This window comes from Apteryx mantelli, chromosome 1 (assembly GCF_036417845.1).
Source record: "Apteryx mantelli isolate bAptMan1 chromosome 1, bAptMan1.hap1, whole genome shotgun sequence".
Taxonomy (NCBI): domain Eukaryota; kingdom Metazoa; phylum Chordata; class Aves; order Apterygiformes; family Apterygidae; genus Apteryx; species Apteryx mantelli.
The window spans coordinates 97023198-97044523 of record NC_089978.1 but is presented as its reverse complement, the minus strand read 5'-3'; the positions used below and the strand labels follow the sequence as shown (position 1 = coordinate 97044523).

Genomic DNA, 21326 nt, shown 5'->3' with positions numbered 1-21326 from the left:
AGGATGCGTGTGCGACTGTTTAGAAAAATATACTCAGTAGTAACATTCATGTTGTGTATCATGCATTTCCAACAGCTTCTCCCACACAGTGCTTGATGCTGTTTCTCAAGTGGCATATAAATATGAAACTTAGTAATTTGGGGTTGCTGGGGTTTTGGTGGGTTTTGTTTGCTTATTTAAGAAAAGGTGAAAACGAATAATTGTATGTGCAGCTAAATTATTTCTTGAACTATAAGCTAGCAGAAAGCCTTGATTTCAAGAGCTTTTAACACTGGCCAAAGGCTGTTGCTTCTTAAACTATTGAGTACAGAATTGTTTTTGACAGGAGAAAGTAAAGTTGTTGGATGTGGAGGAAACTGGTTTAGCTTGACTTTTCTACTCTTCTTTCTCCAAGACGCTGGTACATCTGTTGCATGGGCAATGTTTCTGTAAATGATGTTGTTTCCCCTTTTAGTTCTTATATGAGCATAGATTTGAAATGTTCAATGTTTTCATTAGACTGTTAAGGAACACAGTTAAAATGATGGTGTGATAGGGTTGTATTTATTGTAATTTAGATCTCTTCTAAAACCGAATGATGTTTCATGTGACAAAGAGAAGACAATACTCCTATAGTGTGGGGGATTCTTTTTTTCAAATGCCCGAGGCCAGTCCTGTCCCAAACAGTGGGGACGGCAGTTTCGCAAAGGAGAGCTCCTGACAGCTCTGTTGAGCAACGGAAATTTGGAGTTCTTACCAACTCATCCTTTACAGTGCTGTGATTCGGTGCTGAATCGATGTGTCTGGGTTTTTTCTTGGCACTCGCTGTTTGTCATCTAAATATATTCCATTAAAACTATTACTGTTAGGTTCCCTTGTGTATTTTGAATGCTTGTTTACATTTTTATTTTCTGTATTTGAGTACTTCCCTTTGAAGATATCTGTAGAATTCTGAATAGTTTTTAGTTAGACTTGCAGTTCACCAGTTCACCTTACTTATGGTAATGTAGGCAGACTTTTGTTAGGGCTCATCATAACTATACAAAGCATGTGATTTCAACAGTTTGTTCTCTTGTTATTTCAGCTTTACGACAAAATTAACACAAAATCTTCACCGCAAATCAGGAATCCTCCAAGTGATGCTGTACAGAGAGCCAAAGAGGTAATGGTTTTAAAATATATTTCTGACTTTGAAAGTCTTATTGTGGAACATTTTCATCATCGTTTAAAATACAGATAGGTATTCTGGCTTTTAATCTTAATTAATCTCTGGAATTACTTCTAACTTTACTTACTTAAGTTACATAACATGTTGCATAAACTTGCAGAATTCCATTATGTCTGTAAGGATTATATATATTATTCAGTTTCATCATTTAACCTTTGACATAATAACAGCAGTATTAAAAGGAGTACTCCTGTTGGGCAAATGCAATATCTTTTGTGCTCAAAACAATCCCCTGCAGCAAAAGTTTTATGTTTGTACGACTTCTTCCTAAAATACATATATATTTTTTTAGGTATCAGCTTTTTCAATTGAAAAAACAGGAGTATCAATAGTAGTTCTAAGAAAAGCGAACCTAGAGATGCAATAAAGTTTGGCCATAGCAACCAAAGATAAATACACCACAGAATTTCTTAATTCTTATACCTAACAAATGCAAGACAAGTAATAAATAAATAGTTCTATTATATATCATCAGTAAAAATAGTACAATTGTTCAGGGTGATGTCATAGGAAAAACTTGTTTACAGTGCTATTATAAAAGAGTGAACAAGAAGACTGTAAAACAGTGTGTAATAACTGAAGTCACACTGATAGAAGCCCCAAAGTTCTATTCTGCAAAATTTCCTAGCTGTATGTCCTGAGAGGTGCTTCCAAAATGCTCTGCTTTCATTGTCTGAATAGTTACATGTTGAAAATACAGGTGAAAATATCATGCTGCAAGCAAATGAGTTAAAACATTTACTCCCTCCTCCTTCCCCCAATGGTAAGCTGAAATATGGCCCAGATTTTATAAAATCTGGAGCTTGGAGGTGGTGCAGCAGATGGACCATCTACATTTCATGTTTGTAACAGTTTAATTTGCAGAGAGGATATTTTATATGTATTTTTAATTTTGCTTTTATACTGATTGTTTATTAAGTTTGAGACTGTGTGTGAAAGTAGCAATTGATGGGGTTGATATATGTCACCTGTGGTTAGTGCTTCACTTCTGTCTCCATGATACTTACTGTTAGTGTCATTGATTGAAAAAAGAGCAACTGTTTCCTTCAAATTTCTTTCATCTCACAGAAAGAAAATTGAAGTGAGATGTATATTCTCTTAGACTCTGTGGGGGGACATTCTCCTAAGCCCTTTTCTGTCATAACCTTTTTTTGTATTATCATTAGAAGGTATTTTGATCAACCAATGAGGGTTTCCATTTGTTTGTTTAATAGTTTTATTTTAAAAGAAAGTTATTGACTTTTTTCCTGCTTGTTTTGCAGGTATTGGAAGAAATTTCATGTTACCCAGAGAACAATGATGCAAAGGAACTAAAGCGTATTTTAACACAACCTCATTTCATGGTAAGCAAATAATGCTCTTGTTGTTTTTAAATATGTTCATCATTATTAAAAAAAAACAAAAAACTTTAATTCAGTAAGTTATCCCTAAAACCTACAAGTGATGAAACTTCATACAAATACAATATACCTATTCGTAAATATTTCTAATCTACTAACTGGCAAAATAGCTACAATTACTGTGGGACTAATATATTTGCAAGCGATTGCATAGCATGCAGCTGTTACAAGGCTAAGCAACAGTTTTTAGGAATGCTTATTCAAAGGGCCAGTGCTCATCAGATAGGACAGTTCTTCAGATGTTTTATTTTGATTTTATTTTCCTTCCTTTTGTTCCAAAGAGGAATCATAAGAGAAAACAGCATGAAAAATATGAAAATCATGCTGATAACAGGAGTTATGTATTATTGGTTGAACTCTAATATTTTCACTAACCCTTTATAATGGCAATGCAGTAGCCCTTTTTTTCCCTCCCATACAAAACATAAATCAGTTGTTTCTTAAGTAGAATTATTTGACTAGTTAGGCAACTGAAACTTCATTGGGCCAGCCCAAAGGCCTCTAGTTTAGTGCTTCAATTTGGAGTAATACAAATTATGCTCACAGTTTCATGGTCTTTTGGGACTAGCTGGGAGGGATATGAAAAGAGCAAAGAAGCCTTTTGGATCTCCGTAGCCAGAACTGGGATCCTCTATTCTTTTTTTCCCAAGGTCTCGTTAGGATAAAAATATGTGAATTTGTTCTGAAATACATGATTATTTAACATTAGATCACAATAAATCAATAGCGTACACTGTCTAGTGAATTTGTATTACCTATCAGCTACTGTTTCACAAACCTGATTTGTGGGCAGTATTGATCCTAAGCTCAGGGATGTGACCACTTAATAACCTAATTCAAATCACTGAAGTTCACAATCTTTTGAAATTAGCTGAAGAATTTCTTTTGTTTATGCTGTGGATAAAGTTCACAAGCTTCAGAAATAAAACACTGTTTTCTTAAATCTGATATACATTATTGTCAGTTTAAAATAATGTATTGTGACTCTCCCTAACCCAAGGATTATATGCTGTGGGCTTTGTGGAGTTTGCTCACCTGAAAGCTGAATTACGGTCTTGTAAAAAGCCTGAAGGATAAACCTAATTTCCAAGAAAGAGTGAGCTGAAACCACCCTCATATTCAGGTATAAGATGAAATCTGGATAGCTGCATGTCCCAGTATGTTCTTTTGATGACCAGAGTAGCTTTGGGTGCATCTGTTTTAATGTTTGCGGTGCCAAATGAATTGACTCTCCTGATTATCCCTTTACAATGCTTTGGCTGGTATCACGTACAGGTCTCAAAGCATGCAAACTAGACTCCCTTCAGATAAAATTAAACTTGAAGATGTGCTCCAGAAGCTTATCCAGTGTAATCCAGCTGCTAATGGGCATTCAGTCCACAGGACAGGACAGAAGCTGTCAGAATTAAAAGCGCCTGAAACGCATACAGTGTGAACATCAGGTCCTCAGCACCCAAAGCTGTCTACCCTGCTGACCATTCCTAATTCATTGCACTAACTGCTAACGCAGACATATGGTTTTTCTCCTCTGTTCTCTGCAACACCCTGATATGCCACTGCCTGAGGATAATACCAATCCTGAATCTGTAGCAGATGTGGTTCAACATTTAACAGGGATACATGCTTGAAATAGACAATAAAACAAGGTACAATGGTACTCAGCCATGTTCTAGGACAGATTGAAAAAAAAAGAAAGAAAGAAAACAGAAACGGTACTAACTGGTACTCAGCTCCTTTTTTGGAATCTGACAAATTAATCTTATTTATCTTTTTTGCCTAAGTACTACACAGAATTGCAAAAAACATTTTACCCTATGAAGAAAGACCACTTTTTAAGTATAAATTATTTTCATTGTGGCATATCAAAATTTAATATGTTAAATCAAGCAACAAAAAAAGTGAGTCTGAAATCATCTTTTATAGGTATCTCTATTTCCAACTGATATCCTCATAAATTTAAAACCAGCTGTCAGAATTCTCTTGCTGCAGTTCCATAAAAAGTATTTTTGATGAGGACTAAATAGTTTTGATAAATTTATGAAATTATCCTTTAGAATATGGTACACTTCAGAAGTGCTATCATGAGAACAAACTTAGGATTTTATAGAAGCCATGAAAATCCCATTACTGCCTTGAATTCCACTTCAGAAATACATTTTGTAGGGATGTTTTTGTATCACTCATTTCAGTTTAAGTCCCCCTTAAACATTTTAATTGAAGACTGAGCAGTTGCAAAGTCAGATTTCTCTGCCAAAGCAAATTCTAGGCAGTCAGTCTCAAGCCTTGCGAGACTGGGTTTTGCAAGTTAAGAAGTTACGAGCATTCGGTGTATTGTTAAATGAAAATTATCAACACATTAACTATAACATAGATTGACCAAACTGCTGTGGTGACTGATATTCTGCATTATATATTGTAAAAACATGGTTTGATTTTTCAATCCTGAACTGAGAAGCCCTTCTCTGTTTGGTCCTTGATGAATTAATAGAGGTATAGTATTAGCACGTTCATGTATAAATCCTATTTAGTTTTCAGACAGAAGCAAGCTAGCCATAATATCTTCATTAGTAAGAGTGCAATGCAAATATGAAATGGAGATGATCCACAGAGTTCTTAAAGATCCCCTGGGATGAGTACTACAGAAAAGCCTGATACTCTTTGAATACTGCTTTGCAAATGTTTACACTTTGTCCAACTTTATCTCATAATAATGTGTTACAGTTGTATAGGCTTAATGTCTTTGCCCTAGCTTAGAATGCTTACACAGTCAGTTGCTGTGCTTATCAAAGATATTTAAGTACATTTAATCAGTTGCAGTTGTGCCTTTCATTACAGCAGGAAACAGAGTAAAAATAATGAAGTAGTAATTGAGCAATTTATTGTTTTAGACTAATTTTTATCAGGCATTTGGAATTTGGTGTGATTGTGCTGGGTCTGTGCTTTGAGGGGACAGGGAGAATATGGAAGTGGTTATGTTAGTAAACAATAAAAAGCAGTATTTCATTTTTTCAGTCAGTACTGACCCACAGTCTGTCTTTGTTATAGTGAACTACTACGGGATCTGAATAAATTTTCATTTTACAAGGATATTCATTATAGAATAGTTTGCACTAAAAATCAGCTTCCTAATTTCTATGTCTAGGCATGTAAATAGAGATAGCCTAATTCTGACCTTAACAGTTCCCATTAGTTTCAATAAACCTTGCAGGTGTTAAGAAGGTAAGGGAGAAGGGGAGCAGCAGCATTCTCACTGGGATATCTGCATTAGAAAGCTAGATTCACTCGTGCAGATTTCAAAGGCTGGGCATGTGTGTATGCATTTGAAGTCTGCTGAAGTTTATATTAGATTCCTTTAAGAGAAAAGTTCCTATATAGAAAGTGAGGCAGTAGTATCTTGGATTTGCTCTAATTTTTGGAGAAATACAAAAACACTTAACAAAGAATGAGCAGGGACATCTGAGATTATGAAAGTCTCATATTTTGTTACTGTGATTTCCTCTAGGCCTTACTTCAAACTCATGATGTAGTGGCACATGAAGTTTACAGTGATGAAGCGCTGAGAGTTACACCTCCTCCCACCTCTCCATACTTAAACGGAGATTCTCCAGAAAGCGCCAACGGCGACATGGATATGGAGAATGTAACACGAGTTCGACTGGTACAGTTCCAGAAGAACACAGATGAACCAATGGTATGGAGGGAACTTTAGTATTTTTCTTGACCCTTTACTGTTAAAGACCAGTGTTATGGTGATTTCAAAGCAAGTTTCTTCACTTTGAAGTAGAGCTGCCCATATAGTTGGAATAGTTCAGCATCCAGTGTATACACTTATCCTTCTGTGTATATCCTCCTGTGAAGGAAGATATTTTAAAATGCTATGCATGTATTCACACTACAGGCTGTACCACTGTAACTGATTTTGTTGAAAAACGACCTTGCAGTAGTTATGCTAGATCAAGCTTAAAAACAAAACTGTGCTGGACTGTTTGCACTTCAATGCAAAATTACATTTTTAACAAACCAGAATCTTATATGCTTGTGTATTAAATTATTGCATCTTCATCTGATAAATGGCATCTGTTTTCACTGCAAGGTAATCCATCTGTAAAATTAAATATATACCCTGCCCATATTTAAGTGGCATATTTAAGTAAAGGTTTTTATGTTAAAATTTGTACCCTATCTTCAGACTTTCAGGAAAAGTGACCATTCTTAACCACTGAAGAATTACAGTGCTGAATGTTTTAATGTTTTATCTTAAGAGTATAACAATTTCTGTCTCTAGGGAATCACTTTGAAAATGAATGAGCTGAACCATTGCATCGTGGCAAGAATTATGCATGGAGGAATGATTCACAGGCAAGGTAATCATCTGTCGTAAGTAGTTTTATTTTCAAATAGGATTATTTAGATTATTTTGTACAAAATGTAGCAAAACATATTATTCATTTTGATTGCTACGATTCTGTAGTAGTAGACCTCTCTATCTGGATGGAGTCCTGTTTACTGCCTTTATCACCTTGCAGTTTTAGAGGTCTGCCAGTGTTTTCAGATAAGGGCCCATATGTTTCCTTAATTAGGGGAACAGGATTATAGCTGATCAAGAGATTGAAGTGCCAATAGTTTTTTTTAAGCCATACTTATAAAATACTGTTTTAAAAAAAAAAATCTTTAGGATAGTTACAGTACTTTTCCTTGCAAAATGAAAGAGCTTTGTTCAGCAAAAAATTCAGGCTTCTCCATGTCTTTTCACAGAATTCCTGGGGATCTTTGTACATTCAGTGTTGAGGCTTGTAAAAATGATTTGGGAAACAGAAATATTTCTTGTGCCTACAACTTGAATTTTTATTTTCAGTTTTCACTACTATAGCAAACCCTGCAGACACGCATCTTTTCTCATCTCCGGTCTACTCCTTTTCCTATTTTGTATATACAGATCAGATGTCAGAAATAACTAATAGCTGGACTTTGTTCTACTTTAAACAGATATAAGCTTCCCTGTTAGGTTGTTAGCTGCAAGTTTGGATCGCACCTTTAAAAGGTTTACTTTAGTTTTTCCGTTTTGTGAACTTTTTCTTTTGATAAAGACAAAAATTGTCATAATTTGTTAGACCAAAGTTCCTTGTAGCCTTTTGAAATAACCCTATTTCAAAAGAAGTTAGGAGCAGATCATTAGGAAAACAAAATACAAAACCGGGAAAAATGTAGTGATGCTTTCCAAGATATGTTCATTTAGATTCCTTGACCAAATCAAAAAGTATAAAAGTTGCTTTTCATACAAGCAAAGATGAGAATTTATATAGATTTGTATATTCCTTTAAAGGACTCTCTGAACTGAAATTTAATTGGATTCTAAAAGAGACTTTTAAAAGGAGATTGTCCTCTAAGATTTGCAGGAAGAAGGGTTTTTCTAAATATACTTAGGTAATGGTGATCCTCTACAGAGTATTGTTTCAAGTGACTGTGTTCCATTACTGGGTAATAAAAACCTTTCAAAACCTGTTAAAGAGTTCCAGTTATGTCCATTAGAACTCTGTTTTATTTCCTTTTTATTATGCAGCACCTTTTATTTCTGAAAATTCCATTCTGTGTACTTTGTCTAGTTAAGGTAGCTCTTCTGCACATAGGTTTAGGTGGGAAATGAACCATACTTCAGTTTTTCTGTAGTCTTGTCATCTTTTTTTTGAGTGTTTTTAATTTCGTTAGCACTCTATAGATACCTGTTACTTCACTGCTTCATTCAAAATGACTGTATTTAGGATATTTTTACTGAACAGAACAGCACAAATGTAAGCTGACAGTGATCTCAAGCACAACATATCTTTTGAACTCCCTTGACAGGGTCTGTGGCTTTTTTTATTTTGTTTTAAAAATGTTATTATTTCTGCTTTCTCCTCTTTTTGTATGGTAGACTGCCAGGCAGTAATGACAATAACTTAATAGTACTGGGAGCGTTACAGGAACTGTATAATTTCACTTAGTGCTATTAAGTGCAAACTGCGCAATTCCAAATCACAAAATACTGTAGCTGCTGTGAAGTCTGCCTATCATTTATATGCCAGCTGAGTCTGGTCCTGCTGATTAAAATTATCCTTACTGAAAGGATGAGGAAGTTGAAGTAGGAAGATAGGATTGTAAAGATGCTATCTGCTTTCATGTTCTAGAGGATTCAGCTTGATGAATATGAAATATCAGTTTTAGTTGTTAAAATTTGTCAGTTCATTGACCTGTCTGCTTTTTTAGGGTAAGTATATGAATTGCATCTTGGATCTTAGGCTTAAGTACGTCTTGGTTTTCACTCTCACATCTGTGCTTTAACTTAGCTCAAGTGTCCATTCATTTATTATCCATGTAATCTGTTTAGACTTCTTATGTTGTAAATATATTTTCAGGGGATCTGCTGCATATAGTCTGAGCTCTTAACAGGTCTCACTGTCATAACCCACAGATTTTTTTCCTGATGACTGACTGGTTTTGGGGTATGTATGCCAAAAGGTGAATTCACTTTAAGATTTGTTTTAGAAGAGGTCCCAATGTGGCATTTTTTGAAAAATCAAATTCCCAAAGAAGAGAGAGGACTTACTGTCTGCCCATTTAACCCAACAGGAAAAACAGCAGTTGTACATTATGTATGCTACTTTCTCAAAGTGACTTAATGTCAATCTCACCAAAATAGAATTACACTGTGATTTTAAGTCACTGATACCCTTGGATAAGGTTTATGCAATTCTAACAAAATCCATGTGACGACTTGGTGAAAGTATGATGGTGTATTCACAGCCTCATAGTCTCCAAGCTACAGAATTTTCCTTTGGCTACAAAACATATTTCTGAATAGAGACTCTGAAAATTTGTTCCTCCTTCTCCCTAATAGGGTAGGAGCTCTTCTAATTCTGTGTAGAGCAGCAGCACGCACTTTCTAAAAATGTCTTCACTGTGGCGTGCAAAGACAACGAAGGAAATCATTTACTCCAGAAATCCATTTATCCTTTATTATTACATGAATAAATCATGAATAGCTTATATTCAAAGTTTTGAATAAACACAATACAACCAGTTGAAAAGGAACCCAAGTTAGATGGTTAAGCATATCTGTAACAGGTCATGGGAGCAACAAATGGGAAGATTCATATTTAGAGATGTCAAGTATACTCTTTTCCAACAAGAATATATATAAAGAAAAGAAGAATTCTGCAAATAATAAAAGCCTCTTCCCTCAGTTTGGAAATTTCTTCCTGTGCTTTACCAACCCATCCACCCCTTACAACAAAATGACCCTCTGATGTTAAATGGCCATTCTCTATTCCCCACTTTTATGAATACTGCTACATTCCAGTCACATACAGAACAAAGTTCACTTCTGTCAGAGTAAAAGAAATGGGAAATGTTCCAGAAGAGGGGATTTTATTTAAGTGCACTCTTGAAATGATTTGATACAAAGCTACTAGAGAGTCAGATTCTCATTCTACTATTTAACTTCATCAGATTTATGTTTTGAATAATGCCAAAAAAAGTAGATACTATTCCAGGGCATGTGCTCTTTGTAATTCAGTGTTATTGTTTCATAACAATTACACTCACTTCAAATACAATTTAGGTTTGACATGATACAATAAAAACAGGGCCACATTTCTTTTAGAATATTTTTTGAGAATTGGGTATTGAATGGCTTCCTGAGAAAGTCTGCCAAAACTAAATTCTCCAAATGTTTCACTAGAGATTTGGTCATTAATATTCTAGATGTGAACTAGATTAATTTGAAATTCAAATGCAGGATTGTTGCATTCACATTCAGTAAAGTATTAATTGCAATAAATTTTCTGCTGAAGAGTGGAAGAATTGTGATGAATCTTTCTTTTTTTATCATTATCAACAGATTAGCTTCTGTAGAATTGCTCAGAGCACTTAATGTGACTGAAGGACTTAATCCTGAATGTACTGAAAGTTTTTGTAAACTTTGGACTCTCTTCTGCAGTACTGCTGCGTGAGGTTGGCACAGCAGCAAGGCAGTTCGGGATTGTTCTCCTTCATTCAGGCTCTGCTTGGGTTTATCAGACACACAGTTTGAATTTCATATGTTTGTCAGGCTCAATGTTTTACTAGTGTGGGTGTTCTTTGGAAAAGTGACTATTTTAATCCAGGAAAAAGTTTAAGAATTTAAAAAAACCTTCAGAATTCTAGTTGACTTGCTTTTTTCAGGTGATGTTCTATAGATATACTTTTGGAGGGGGGAAGTTTGTGAGCTATTTGTTTTCCAAGTAAAATTGATTGTATCAGGTACATCATTCAGAAAAGGATACTTGCATAAATTATTTAGGTCATACAGCAGAAAGTAATGTACATGAAGTTAATGTTGTATCTGTGTGGAATGATGGTCTTGTCACATTATTTCGTTATAGAGGAAAAACATCTTCTGGCTAATAATAAGTCGTGGAGGTTTTTTGAAGAACTACTAGAAAATTAGAGGGGCTTGAACTACTCAAGTCTAAAATTATGGTCCAAAAAGAGCCTGCTAGATTGCTCCTAGTCTGGAGAATATGTAATTCATTGGTGCATCCCTGTTGATCTCTTGTAGTGTCTTAAAAGTCCTGTCATTCTAACTCAGGGCATGCCATTCCCATTTCAGCTTCAGCAGATCAATTTATGACTCTTCTAAGATAAGCAGAGATTTGCTTCATGGTCTGAGGTTGTAGAGAGTCACACCAGGCATCTGCATTCAACTTGGCGTTACCTGTACATACATAAAATGCATTTCAAAATCACAGAAATGAAGAAATAAAACAGCTGACAGATAAAATTGAGTGTGTGGCCAGAGACCAAACTACATTAAGTAATCATTTGATAAAATACTTGTCTCTAATATTTGGGTTTGGTGATTTCGGATAGATATTTCTGAACGTTTCCAGCTGACTAGCTGCAGGTGGCTTTCTATTCAGCATGTAGGTTTTTGGAGTGTCCTGGTAAGCGGACTGTTGTTTTTTCCCTGTACTATATATGGTGCCAGGGCATCTTATGCTGGCTTATTGACTTCACTCTGAAAGACCAATTCCTAATGCATAGCTACTATTGTCCTTTTCTGAATTTAGCTCAAATTCTTACTTCAGTGTTGTTTCATAATTATGGCTTTGTATGAATGTTAGTATTGTCTTACAGTTTTCTCATAACTGTATGTGGTGATCATCTGTTTTGTTAAATCTGCAGGTACGCTACATGTAGGGGATGAAATCCGAGAAATAAATGGGATCAGTGTGGCAAATCAAACTGTAGAGCAACTACAAAAAATGCTTGTAAGTGCCTGAAAGCTTGCTGATGTTCTTTATAGAAGTGTCGTCTTTTGACAAAACTCTTCACTGCAGTGTGGCTTCTCCTTTTTCTTGACAGTCTGCATGGGCCTGTAAAATCTTACTGTTATAGCATTCAGGGAACAGGCTCTTCCCTTTTCTTTTCCTAGTGTCTTTTTTGCACATTATAGTGTCTAGTGTCTTTTTTGCACATTATACAGTCTTTTGCACATTATACAAGAAGGCCCCTCCGGATACCATTTTGTTTATTCCCTTTAGTCCCAGGGAGAATTTCATAGTCACCAAATCATTCCTGACAAATATATGTCTGACCAGCTCTTAAAAAAAATTGAATGATGGAGGTTCCCCAAACTCTGGGCAATCGACTTTAGTGTATAACTGTCTTACGTTTTAGAAATTTTTTTCTAATGTCTACATCTCCTTTGTTGCAATGCAGTAATTTCTTGTCTTGTCTCTCATGGACATGACAGAAAAAATACTGCCTACTTTCTGCTACTCATAGTTAGTCTATGAAGATTATGCTCTGATTCTTCATATCTTCAATCTAAACCAATTGTGGTCACTGAGTATACTGTGCAAGAAAAGAAACTTTGCATTCCTATTGGTATAATTGCTATGCAAATCCAAAGACAATAACAGTAACCTCAGGAGGTCTCCAGTCCAATCTCCTGCTCAGTACAGGGTCAGCATTGAATTCAGCCCAGGTTGCTCAGGACTTTGTCTAGTTGAGTCTTGAAAATCTTCAAGGACAGAGATTTGACAGGACAGGTGCCTCTTTGGGCCGCCTGTTCCAATACTTGTTTATCATCATAGGGGAAAAAAGTTTTGCTTGTATCCAGCTGAAACCTCCCCTATTTCAATTTATAACTATCGTAGCTCATTCTCCCACCATACACCTCAGTAAAGAGTCTGGCTCCATCTTCTTGGTAACCTCTTCTTAGGTACTGGATGACTACTAGGAAGTCCTCCCTAAGCCTTCCCCTCTCCAGGCTGAACAAGCCAGTTTCCCTCAGCCTCTCCTCATACATCATGTGCTCCAGACCTCTGACCATCTTGGTAGCCCTCTGCTGAACTCGCTGAACTTTATCAACACACTTGCACTGGGGGGCCCAAAACTGGGCACAGTATTTCAGTTGTGGTTTAATGTATGCCAAAAAAGGGGGAAAAATCACTTCCCTCAATCTGCTGGCTGCAGTCCTGTTGATACAGCCCAGTACGCTGTTAGCCTTCATGGCTGCTATGGTGCGTTGTTGGTTCCTATGTAGCTCACTGTCCATCAGGCCACCCCCCGTCCTTTTCTGCAGAGCTGCTACTTAGCCAATGAGTGCCCAGTCAGTATCGCAGCAAATGGTTCTTCCTCACCAGGCGCAGGACTTTGCATTTGGCCTTGTTGAATTTCATGAGGTTCCTGCTGGCCCATTCCTCCAGCCTGCCTAGTTATCTCTGAATGGCAATCCTGCCCTAAAGCAGTGTGTGATAAATTATAAATTCACTTCTCTCTCACACCACCTATTGTTAAATGATTTTAAAAAAAAAGAGGGAGAGAGAAGCACACACTGAAGTGGGATCGAACAGTAGGATGCACTTCTATTTGTAGCCAGAAAAATAAATTCCTAAGACATAAATTGTGTCATATGATCTGGGACAGGATTCTCACATGTGCAAATGGCCCCGTTATACCAAATTCCTTCTTCAGTCCATGTTGGGAACATTTAGAGTGAAAAATAAGTCGTCATCTGCATAAATCCTGAATCCAGATGTCAAGGCTCACCAGACTACTCCTGTCAACTGACTTTTGGCTTCCTGACTTGACTGAACTCCATTACTGTATTCAGTATGTCCTATCATGCCATACACTAAAGTAGTGACAAGTTGCAAAGATGATTGTACATGGTTATTGATGTTACAAAGAAAGCAAAAATACTTCAAACTCTCTCTGGTTCTTTGCAGAAAAACTCCATCTTGAGCCTTGCTGATGGTCAGTTTTATATTCCATAACATTTTTTTTTTTCTGTGTACAACCCTAATCCTGGGATCTTGGATGGTATCGCTATTCATTTTGTTGTGTCTAAAACCAGATGGACAAGCTTAAGTAAGTCCAGGCAAATTGCATTTTGTTGGCTCACAGTAAGCCAGCCAGAGAGAGAAAGGGAAAAGGCACCAAGGACTCACTTGAAGTGGTCTGCTTACCTTTCTGCCCAAATCAAATCCTGCAGTTGTCAGCCATGTGGTGGCATTTATATGCTACCTGACATTTAGGAAAATATGGTTATGCAAATATGTTGCCACGATGCACAGCTATTCTGCAGTTACTACCTGTTACGAATATTCTTTACTATAATAAATGCAAACTAGCAGGTCCCATCTTCTGTCCTGATGAGAGGCTATCTTGTTTCTACCCATAGTGGAGTGACATGCAACTCTTTCAGAAAGCCTGAATATTGTTTTAAAAGGAAAGAAAATGTCACTTTTGTAGTAGAGACAGTGTAGATCACAAGAATATAGCTACAAAGAAAAGGCTGAAACGGAGGAAGCCTATGCACCTGTGCATTTCTTCCCTGAAAATACAGTTCTATTTTCTAGACATTTAAAAAACAGGCGAACAAACTGATAATGTATGTTTGCTTTTTAGATTATTAAGAGACCATCTAAAAGTTTGTTTCCAAGTGAAGTGATAAATTTGCCATAATATTTTAGCTTTTCTAAGTATTTACTTCAGGAAAAAGTACTGCTGCTCCTAAACTAGCTATGATGGTTTCCTTTCAAACATTAGCGATTTGGGGATTTTATCTTCAATGTCCTAGTCATTAAAGAAGTGTTCCTCTTCTTGCAGAGGGAAATGCGAGGGAGTATCACCTTCAAGATTGTGCCAAGTTATCGCACGCAGTCATCATCCTGTGAGGTAATGAATTTAATGAACCATCCCATTTCTTCCTCAGTCCTGTAACTAACTGCCTGCTGATGGCTGAATGTTACTGCTTTCTGGGAAATTGTTTCTGCCTGTCCTGTTAGATCACGCACACCAATTTTACAACAAAGATAACGGAACGTGAGTAGGTCCCACCTACCTACTCAGCCCTGCCTTCATATTCATCTCATCAGCACCTTAACTAACTCTTTACAGCCTGTTTTAAAAAATGGGGAGAAGGAGGGGATCCTCTAGAGTTCCTTCAACTCATGCATTTAGGAAGTCCCTTTAAAAATGACATTTTAAAATGCATTCTCCAGGAAGTCTATTAGAGTTCCTAAGCTGAGGAATGTTCCTCCTTTTTTAAGCATAAAACATTATTTCATTGCTTTGGGCTGTTAAGGGTTAATTGAAGAATCTGTTTCCGTATAACCCTGTTCAGGTAAATTTGTGATGGTTGTCTGTAGCAGTTACATGTGGCTTAATATTATGTTCCCATGCAAAATTAATATTTTGTCATTGCGGAAGAAAAATAGGTTTAGGGTTCAGTTCTCATTGAGCTAGAAACTTGATGTTATAGTTTTTGCACAGTAAAACTGAGATTGATTCTTTTTTGCTCACAAAGTTATGTTCCAGATTTCATTTGAAGGAAATTAAATTCTAGAAAATGGCTACTTGAGAGATACGGTTCCAGCGTAAGCATACAGATGGCATATGCCCTATGTATTTGGTGCCAGTCTTTCTGTGCCACGTGCTTAACTGCGCAAGCAGTTCCCAAATTAGAATTACAAGAGTGAAGTCACAATCCATGTTGAAGTCAAGCACCTTAGCTTAATTAGACCTGGGATTTCATCTTAATTGTTTTTATGTCTCAGCAGATGCTAGAACATATAGAAACTGCTATTGTGATTCAGAACAATCAGTTTGGAAAAAAAATACTTCTTTTTATTTGCCTTCTGTACTTTTAATAGAAGTCATCAAGAAATAAAAGGTTAAGATTTTAGAGAAAGAAGGTTTGACAGATTTTCACCTATGAGGTCTAATTTCCTTAAGAGGTATAAATATAAAAGCAAACATTTTTCATGAGATTCAAATGCTTTTGTAAAAAAATCTCAAATAAAAATTTTAGAGTGTGTTGAGGAATTTATGTATTGACTCCTATGCTGTAACTAGCAATAATAATGAAAAGTACCTTGTTTCCCAGTATTAAAATAAAGGAACTGGCAAAACTATATACTTCCAAGGAAGATGATTATTTGGAGAAAAATAAGTCCAGCATATGAATTTAAATTAATACCATTAAGTGTCATTTTAGTAGTAGTGGGTCGTCTCTTTTCCTTAGTTTTCTGTCTATAGGTTCTTCACAATATTTATTCCACAGGAAAGAGGAACATGGACTCTTATCTTCATGTGGACAAAACAGGAAAACTAGAAATGGGTGATCAAAGGCAGGGAAAAAAATAAGCATGTATATTTATCACAGTTTGTGGCTTTTTTTTGCATTCTTTCAGTCAGAGGCACGTGAGTCTATTCCAACTGCTCTGTCACAGCTATGACTTTGACTAGCTTTTCAAGTGTTAAGAGTATACACAAAAAGCTAACGTTTTAAATTCATCCTAATAAATCATCTCTAGTCCTTGTTACAAATAGATAGTTTCTTTCTCAGAATTTTTCAGGATTGTGATTCAGATGAGGAATCAAGTTCTTAGCCATTCACAGAGGCCAAAAATGGATGTTGAATGTCATTAGTAAGCCACAAAAAGCATTCCTTCTAGTGCTCTCTGGCAGAATATATACAGAGATATCTGGTCTTCACTGGTTTGTTGCTATTTTACTAGTTGAGCTAATTTTGGCAGTACTTCAGATATTTCTAGAACTCTCTGTTGGGTGTTTTTTTCCTGCCTTCCATCATGGACAGTTGCTAATGTAGTGTAGTTTTACCAGCAGTGGAATATAAAATGAATCAGCCATTTTTTCAAGTCTCCTGCCATGATCACATCATTGGATTGCAAAATATCTTGTTAATCTTAAATATGCAGAATTAAATGTTCATAGAATCAGAGATAATCTGCCTACATCCCCTTTTATACAGAATCTGCCTATATGCCCTTATATACAGAGGTATGGGGCGGGGGGAAGGTTAAGGGGAACCTATTTTCAAGTAACTGAGATTTGCATCTCACTTGTCATATTTTTCCTCTTTCGTGGACATTTAAGAGGAGTGTTGAGGTGACGCTTCCTGAATATCAAGCCACTTTTGCATATACAGGGAAGTCTTGTCCTTACAGGATGTAACAATACTTCAGTGTCACTGGGAAGTTTTCAAAATCTCAAGTGAAAAATTTCAAGTTTTTTAGGGATTCATGCACCCATGCCTTCCATTCAGTTATCAGGGCTTCCAAGGCATTCTTAAGGCTTTTTTGAAGGAGCTGGTGGTTTTGGGGGCATTGTTTTTTGTTTTTAACTTTTGAACTTCCATGTTATGCATATTGCAACTATACTTCATCTTGAATTTTATTTTTCTTACCTAATGTTTGTTAATTTTTAAGAGAAGCAGTGCAGGTATTCTTAAAAGCAAATAGCTTTAGCTACCAAATCTCTGATGCAAAAGGAATATAGGAGTTATCAATTAAGATAAACTATTCATTGAACACTAATTGAACACATTGAAACACTAATATCCCTGGAGATTATTTAGGAACACTTCCGTGCTTCAGAAGTGCTCTTTGACTTATTTGCTGTGTAATTTTTCAAATCAGCCACACTAATTCTTTTTTCCACAAAATTTGAAAACATGTCCCTACTCTAATTTCTACAAAGAAAGTAGAAACTGGTGCAAGAAACTGGTTTTAAGGCTGGGTTTGGATTTATAGTCTGTCATCTTGACAGTCAGTTTAAGACTTAGAAGCTTTTGATCACTAACACACAGTTCTGATTTTGCAGAGTAGACTTTGCTTGAAAACATAATACTTGTGAGTTCCCATAGAGTCTTGATCAGTGATCTACTGTGAGAACATCTGTTGTTTAGTAGTCAGTGTGGTGCACAGCCTGAGTTATTCATATATCTATATAGCACATTGGCCAGGATGTTGGTTTTTCTGCTTCAGATACCAAGCAAATTGCAGACTGATGCATAAATGTGAACTTAAGTATTAATTACAACATTCTTCTAATGGCTGATGACTATATGCCATGCAGACATTTCGCCTGATACTAGGTCCAACTGAGTAAACATTTTGCTCTAGCTACATGTGCATTCTTACCTACCACTGACAAAAACCTCTGAGTAACTTTTTATAGTTTTGGATTTGTGAGAATGCCAAGGGAAGTACATTTGTTTTACAAGGAACTTTCCATATAAACAACAACTCTTATGGTTGTCTCTGTGAAACATTTCCATTGCTTCACTAAGAAGAAAAGCCTTTATATGCATATATATAAGATTTTTAAAATCCAATGGTAATCATCATGGATTTAAGAATAATATTTATGTAGCTTTTCTTTAGCCTTGCAGTGTTTCCATTATTGCTAAGACTGTAAACCTTTTTAGAATGTAAACCTTTTACAGTTGTATTAAAAATACTTCCAGGAAGATTCCTTGAGCAAAACTGGAACTGAAATGTATTTGCAGATTTTTCAAAAGTCTCTCTCATTCTTCTGGGGATCTGACAACCATGTCATTAATCAAGTTGTTCTTGTCAGGATCTAAGCTGATAAGGTCATATCCAGTAGACGTAATTGACTTGTTATAGGATTGCATCTCAAACTTTTTAATTTATCATTCGTAATCAATACATAAGAACAAGGAATCAGTCCTGGGAAACTAGTTTTGCCATCATTTGGAAATGGCTGTGATTGTTTCCTCTAAGGATTCGGCTGTGGTGCTTGAACTGAAGAGCAAGAATCCAAAAGTCTGCTGCTTTGTTATTTGGCTTGGGGTTAGACAAGTTTGAGAACTGTAGATATTCAAGTAATACTGAAATAAGATGATAGCCCTTCTGCACGACTCAGAATCATCTGATCCTCCAAATGTTTTTCTGCTCTTATCCCCAAGAGGACTAAGACACTTTCTCATTTAGTGGAGAAACAAACTCAAGATGCAAGCTGAAGTTTTCCACTCTAGTTCTAAGAAGTCCTAGCATTCTACAAGGGAGTCTCTACTCATTCCATTCTGTCTCATTAGACTGTGCATAATATACAGTTTTTCTCTTACCTTTGAGCCTGATATTTTCAGAAAGAAAGGTCAGGTTTCTAGGAAATAAGAATCTAAATGCCTTTGAAATTGTGGGTAAAATGACTAGATATTTAAAAACTGTACAGATGCTTCTTGACTAGCTCCATTTATTTATTTCTTACAGTTAGTACTGAAGTCACCAATAGTAGTGAAAAATGTAGATTTTCCCCCCCCCCAGTTTCTCATGATGAACATATGCCTCGAGTAATATGCTGTCTTCTGAGAGTTGTTTGAGGAATATGAATCAAAATATTCTCAAACCAGGAAAATTTCCTTCAAAGGGAGAAGCCATCAACAGAGTTCAGAAATACATGGCATTCTTCACAGGACTCAACTTGTTTTTCTCCAAATCACTTTGGTGCTTACAGCATTTTCAAAGTCTTCCCATGCCAAACCATCACTTGACTAGATCATAGCATGTAGATCATAACAAACTAGATTTAAAAAATAAATTTAAAAAATCCCACCAAAGTAAAATTAATCCTTTACCTCATCTTGAAAGTGAGAAAAATTGGCAAAACCAGAATTGTTGAGCTGAAGGCCCAGCTGCTTTGTGGAGGAGATTGATATAAGTGGAAGATCTATTTATGAGAAGGAAACTGCTGCTTTTTTGGAAAGTCTGTCATCTCACTATTTGATATTAAAGGTGCAGATGATATACCGTATACAAAAAATGGAGTAACAGTCCCTTTAGGCATATATAATCTTTTTTTGCAATAAAAAGTAGCTTATGTGGTCTCATTTGAATGTTTGAAATTTGTTATGCTGGAATGATTTTGTTAATAGAACTAGAACTGATTTTCCCCCAAGCTCTTATATATTGCAAATAACTGCGAGAGCTAAATGAGCATGCATTTTGTTCTTAGACATGTAGCAGAAATATACAGACCTTCTTACTTTGAACCACAAAGACTTTACAGCCATAATACTGTTAAATCTGTGCTCAGCTGTATTAAAATCAAAGCATGCATCTAGATAGCTATGTGTGGGACTTCATATGAAGTCAGATCAAATGAGTCTAACAAAAAGTCCAGAAGCTCTAAATGAGTTTGTTACACATGAAGCATATGGGCAGCAAGAGTGATAAAGTATTGCTTGTTATTTTAATTGTTTGTTGATGCCTTAAAATAGCTGTGAGTTCTATCATGTAATTACTGTACGTTAGTGAATATTAATGGCAGAGATTAACTTGATGAATGTTGTTGCATGAACAGTTTAGCTGCAATTCTGATATCTAATGTGTTCACTAAGGGCACTTGTGTTGATAAAATGTGGCAGGGATGACTTGTTTCTTTGGAAACTCTCTCAGCCCTTTATTCTGCTATCCTTGATTTTATGTTAGCAAACATTCTTCAATGGACCTTTGACGTGGAACATTATATTCCAAAATTCCTTTGGGGGATAAGGGGATTTTTTTAAAACAATGTGCGAGTTAATTATTTGATTTCCTGAAGATGTGGCTAATTAAATTCAGTTTTCTGATCTTATGGAATTAAGTACTATACTTTAAAAAAATGGGAAAAAGATTGCTCAACAAGTGACTTTTTTGCCTTTGTAAGACCCAGTCACAAATTCCTATTCTCCTTTCCATAACATTTTCTAGTGCACACTCTGCATCTGTTCTGTTCTCACTGAAGTGTAGGGCTACACCGGTAGTCTGAGTCAAGAAAGGTGCCTTTTTTATTTGATACGTTTTGGCAAAGTTTAATGTTAACTCCCATAAGAATATTGGAGGAAAAAAAACTTAATAAGCTGTAGAATGGATGAGGAGGGGGAAGAGAGTATCCAACTTTCTTCTCATATGTCAGCTTCAACTGTCTTTCAGACACTGCATATAGATCCATCTTACGGAGTAGAAACTGAGCGACATTGACCTCAGCATATCTGAAAAAAGATTTGAAAGCTTGTTTAAAATGCAATATGTGCCTCATTCCATTCCAACTATTCAGCATATAACTTTTAGGTAATTACCTTTAACAAAGACTCCAATGTGGCTAATAGCCTTTAGCCTTGTCAACCGCGTAAGAATTAAGAGGTCCCAAACATTCAGTAATTAAAAATCTGTTTGATTGCTAAGGCAATATAAAAATAGTTATTCCATAGGATACATCAAAATGTCAAATCTGAATCTCCAGCTGTGAAAAATGTTCAGATTTATGGAGTTTGTTGTGTGGAAGCTTTCACAGACGAAGCAGCTAAGTAAACGGTTATAAGGCTGTGGATGTAACTGTTCATTTACTTATATCTGTGTTCCTGTGATAGTGTTGTGTTGTTA

General features: G+C 36.0%; 1 protein-coding gene across 5 annotated transcripts in view; it reads left to right on the top strand.

Annotated features, from left to right (window-relative positions):
* The window catches only part of CASK (calcium/calmodulin dependent serine protein kinase), a 235665-nt gene that overhangs the window by 188960 nt on the left and 25379 nt on the right, over positions 1–21326 (top strand). For all 5 annotated transcript variants that reach the window (XM_067297866.1, XM_013941692.2, XM_067297852.1 and 2 more), the window contains exons 12-17: positions 1064–1141; positions 2470–2550; positions 6110–6298; positions 6893–6971; positions 11809–11894; positions 14743–14811. In XM_067297866.1, the coding sequence (XP_067153967.1) occupies positions 1064–1141; positions 2470–2550; positions 6110–6298; positions 6893–6971; positions 11809–11894; positions 14743–14811 (582 nt within the window). The remainder of the gene's footprint in view (positions 1–1063; positions 1142–2469; positions 2551–6109; positions 6299–6892; positions 6972–11808; positions 11895–14742; positions 14812–21326) is intronic.